Raw genomic sequence first — 4,272 nt, 5'->3', positions numbered from 1 at the left:
CCTGCTGATTTTTTAATTCCAATACAATCGCATAATAAGGTGTTTCTGTAATTCATAGTTGAAAACTGTCATTTGAACATAATAACTTTAATACAATAACAAGTAATAAAATATCAATTGTTTAGGTTCAAGGAAGTCTTCATCATAAAATATTGCTTGCAAATTGTTTTGCACAAACTGAAGCTTTAATGAAAGGAAAAAATGAAAATGAAGCACGAATTGAATTGCAAAATGCAAGTATGAGTCCAGAACAAATAAATTTGTTATTACCACACAAGATGTTTGAAGGAAATAGACCAACCAATACCATCCTTCTAAAGAAAATAACACCTTTTACTCTTGGAGCTTTGATTGGTAAATTCATATTTAATATTGAAATATGTAAAATATTATTTGAAAGTGTCATTTAATTTAACTGTATTATACTTTTTAAGCAATGTATGAGCATAAAATTTTCGTGCAAGGAATTATTTGGGATATCAATTCATTTGATCAATGGGGGTGAGTAATAATTTCATTTTCGAATGATTGAAAGTATTTAAATAATTAAATAATTAAATATATTCATTTTATTTTCACAGTGTCGAATTAGGGAAACAATTGGCAAAATTAATTGAACCTGAATTGGAGAGTACCCAAGCAGTTACAAGTCATGATTCATCAACAAATGGATTGATTGCATTTGCTAAGAATAATAGTTCTTAAAAATTACTCAAGCAATATAAAATAAATTTAGTAATTGTTAATTATTACAGTAAAAATGGTGTAGTACTAAATTAAATTTAGTGATTATTAATTGTTACAGAAAAAGTGATGACAACATACATCTAAATTACTGCAGGAATATAATTTTTTAATGTTCTTTTATTGACTTTCATTTGAAATTTTCATTCATATCAATATACTTATTAAATTATGCGAGTAAAAGGTATAAAATGATATTCTATATTGTTAAATAATATATGATATATGCAACAATTATTTACATAGTAAAATAATAGTTTGTTGTTTCGTTTTTATGATTCATTTGATCATTTTTATAAATATTTAATAAATGATACAGTTATTATATCTTTATCTTTTTTTGTTAGATCAATTTTACCTTTATTTTTCTATTATTAAAAGAAAGTTAAATTTTGTATTATATAAGGTGAATAACTGTTAAATTTAATATTTACTATGATAACTTTGTCTCATATATTATATATTAACTCAATAATAGTATATAAAGTAATATATAATATAGTATTTATATTTGTATTAATATATAAATGATGTTAAAAAATACCAAAAATTTTAAAATAAGATTTTAAGATTTATTACAAGGTAAATCAGAATTATACTTTAAGCTATTTCGTCACGTTTATTACGTATTTAATCATATGCGCAAGAATGGAAAATGTGACGGAGAAAGAATGACCTTTCCAGATAGATCACACGTTAGAACGTGAGGGTGTGGTTACTAACGGTGTGAAAACGTGTATTTCTTAAATATTATATATATAATGGAATTCCTTCTACAAAAATATGTACATTTTGAAAAGAGTATACTACACAGCTTAGAAGATAATGGTATAAAACATCGGTATGTATATTATTAAATGTATAATGTAAAGATCAACATGACTTAACCTCGAAGGTTATTAAAAATATGAATTATTTAATATCTTTATATTTTATATTTACTTTGTTTAAAATTGTCTAGTATATTAAGAAACTTGTCTAATATATTAAGAAATTCAAATATTTATAATATATGTCATCTTAACATGATAATAATAATAAAAATATCTTTATGAAGATGTATTTTTGGTTAAGTATATAAAATAATTGATAATATTTTAATTTGTAGTATTTTGAATAAAAACATAAAAATATATTTTCAGGATAAATACTAACACTGGACTATGGCTTGGCACATTAGTAGGTCTAAGTGCAATTTTAACTATATTGAAAGAAGATACTAGTTATTCTGAAATATGCCTTATTGTTGGTCTCACAGGAATTGGTCTTGTTGTTTGTTCTATATGTTTATATTTGAGATTATCAACTGAAAAAGTAACAGTTAGAGATTTTCAAGCGATATATTTTTTACCAGCTATAATAACATCTTTATTGTACCTTTTTGTGGCAAATAAAGGTATATCAATTTAATATTATTATTTTTTAATATATTATGAATTAATTAAAGTTAAATTAAAATGTATTCTATCTCATATTATAATTTGTTTAAGTCACTGTAAGTTACATTATATTTTAAATAAATCTTTTTCATCTCTGTTATAAATATCTTATTCACTTTATAAATTTAATTTATTTTAATTATAGTCAAATTGTTTTATTTATTGATAAATAAGAACAGGATTACTGGTGAGCGTCATATGGGGCTTAGGTGTTGGAAGTTTAGGTACCTGGGGCATTTTGCAATTGATGTCTACATTTTCTTATTGCTTCACAATTGGAGAAGCAACAGCAGTTATGCATGGATGTATTTTGTTTATAATGTCTGTAGTAACCAATTTACCATTAAGATATCACTTGCCACCAATTCATGATGATGATATTACAACAGTCTTTTTACAGGTATTTTAAAGAAATTTTTTACAAACGTTAAATTAAATATAATTAATAACTGAAAAGTATAATTTCAGGTTGCAATACTATATGTGATATCAATATGTTTAATATCTAGTTATTTTTCAATGTTTCACGTGACCAAAAATTTTTATATATTTACAATCACCCTTTTATTAATTGTATTTTTACCATCAATGTATGCTTTATTGGACCAAAATCCTTTAATTTGGATGTTTTACTTCATTTGTAATAAAACAAATAAGGTATACATAATAATAATTTATATTTTTTGAAAAAGTATGAAGTCATTTTTCATGATTGTAAATATTACAGATCATTTTAATTGCATACTGGGCTGTATGTTTATTATTAGGTGTAATAGTTGTTATTTATCAAGTATCATTGAATCTTCGAGCAACAACTTCAACTAGAAAAATATTTCATTTATTAGCTGTACTTGTGTATATACCTGGTTTAATATATGAACGTACATTGCTGTATTTTGCTAGTGGTTTGATAATGGGACTATTTGTATTTCTTGAGGTATATTCATTTTAAGAAACCAAATTGTTTTAAAGTACAGTTAAAATATTCTTAAATATCTTTTTATATTTTAAATTTATTAATAATTTTTTACTCTTTTAGTTGATGAGGTACTTAAGAATACCACCTCTTGGAAAAGTACTGCAGCAAGGATTTTCTGTATTTGTTGATGAGAAAGATAACTTGGTTTCTTTGACACCATTATATTTATTTTGTGGTTTATCTTTTCCTCTTTGGATGCCTACCAACAATCTTTCATTATTACCTTTGCTCAGTGGTATTCTAACAGTTGGTGTGGGGGATACTGCTGCTAGTTTCATTGGTAGTAAATGGGGCTTCCACAAATGGCCTAATTCAGATAAGTCTATTGAAGGAACAATTGCTTGTATTCTTAGTCAAATTGGATTAATATGTTTATTAATATTTATGGGTATGTATTATTTAAAAATTTTCTCTTATATTTTCATAAACTAAATTTATATATATTATATTAAATTATATACATTATAATAATATATTTTTTAAAATACATAAATCATTATTTTTCAAATATATTTTATAGTATACCACAAAATTAATCTGTATTTTTTTAATAGGCTATATCAATAATGGTTGGTTATTTTTACGAAGCTTGCTATCAAGTATTCTGTTGTCTTTTGTTGAAGCACAAACAAATCAGGTTGACAATTTAGCATTGCCTTTGTTGATGTACATGTGTCTAAGAGTTTAGATATTTAATTAATATAAATGTTGAAACATACACAAGCAATAATTGTTCTGAAAGTAATTTGAGCATATTTGGCTGTTTAATGTAGTCTGGATCAAGGTATAATGTTTTCTTAAATTATTCCTTTATTTGCTTTTTCATACATAGACTCGAAAGATATATATTTACTGTGGTATATAGCATATATTTCTCGAATAATTTATATTTCACTAATTTGTTTCATTCTGAATAACACTTAAAATTTGTTACTAGTCAAAAGATTTTTAAATTTTATGTTATTTCATTATTATATTATTCAATAGTTTTATATCATTTAAAGATGTATGCATTACTTGAAATATTTATTTCTTAATTTACCTATCAAACAAGTAGCAGAAAGATTTTATTCATATATATCATAGTTGCAAGGTTTACTAAATAATATT

General features: G+C 23.8%; 2 protein-coding genes across 2 annotated transcripts in view; both read left to right on the top strand.

Annotated features, from left to right (window-relative positions):
* Pgi (glucose-6-phosphate isomerase) overlaps nt 1-822 on the top strand; it is a 3,382-nt gene extending 2,560 nt beyond the window's left edge. The window contains exons 9-12 of the mRNA XM_017898956.1: nt 1-39; nt 126-354; nt 435-501; nt 582-822. Coding sequence (XP_017754445.1) covers nt 1-39; nt 126-354; nt 435-501; nt 582-705 — 459 coding nt within the window. The 3' untranslated portion in view covers nt 706-822. The remainder of the gene's footprint in view (nt 40-125; nt 355-434; nt 502-581) is intronic.
* A 464-nt stretch (nt 823-1,286) lies between these two features.
* Nucleotides 1,287-3,874, top strand: Dolk (Dolichol kinase). Its single transcript, XM_017898949.1, has 7 exons — nt 1,287-1,585; nt 1,887-2,140; nt 2,363-2,583; nt 2,652-2,840; nt 2,911-3,120; nt 3,223-3,550; nt 3,717-3,874. The coding sequence occupies exons 1-7, from the start codon at nt 1,506-1,508 to the stop codon at nt 3,848-3,850; spliced, it is 1,416 nt and encodes a 471-aa protein (XP_017754438.1). The 5' UTR covers nt 1,287-1,505; the 3' UTR covers nt 3,851-3,874.
* Nucleotides 3,875-4,272: the final 398 nt, after the last annotated feature.

The sequence above is a fragment of the Eufriesea mexicana genome, unplaced genomic scaffold (assembly GCF_001483705.2).
Source record: "Eufriesea mexicana isolate 0111107269 unplaced genomic scaffold, ASM148370v2 scaffold785, whole genome shotgun sequence".
Lineage (NCBI taxonomy): Eukaryota > Metazoa > Arthropoda > Insecta > Hymenoptera > Apidae > Eufriesea > Eufriesea mexicana.
Note: the sequence above shows the minus strand (reverse complement) of the source record. Positions and strands in the feature narration are given on the sequence as shown.

What these genes read in the sequence shown, in the direction of transcription:
- Dolk (XM_017898949.1), top strand. Translation starts at nt 1,506, where the DNA reads ATGGAATTCCTTCTACAAAAATATGTACATTTTGAAAAGAGTATACTA. An exon ending in TTTGTAATAAAACAAATAAG is followed by an intron (nt 2,841 to 2,910) that starts GTATACATAATA and finishes TAAATATTACAG; the next exon opens with ATCATTTTAATTGCATACTG. An exon ending in GACTATTTGTATTTCTTGAG is followed by an intron (nt 3,121 to 3,222) that starts GTATATTCATTT and finishes TTACTCTTTTAG; the next exon opens with TTGATGAGGTACTTAAGAAT.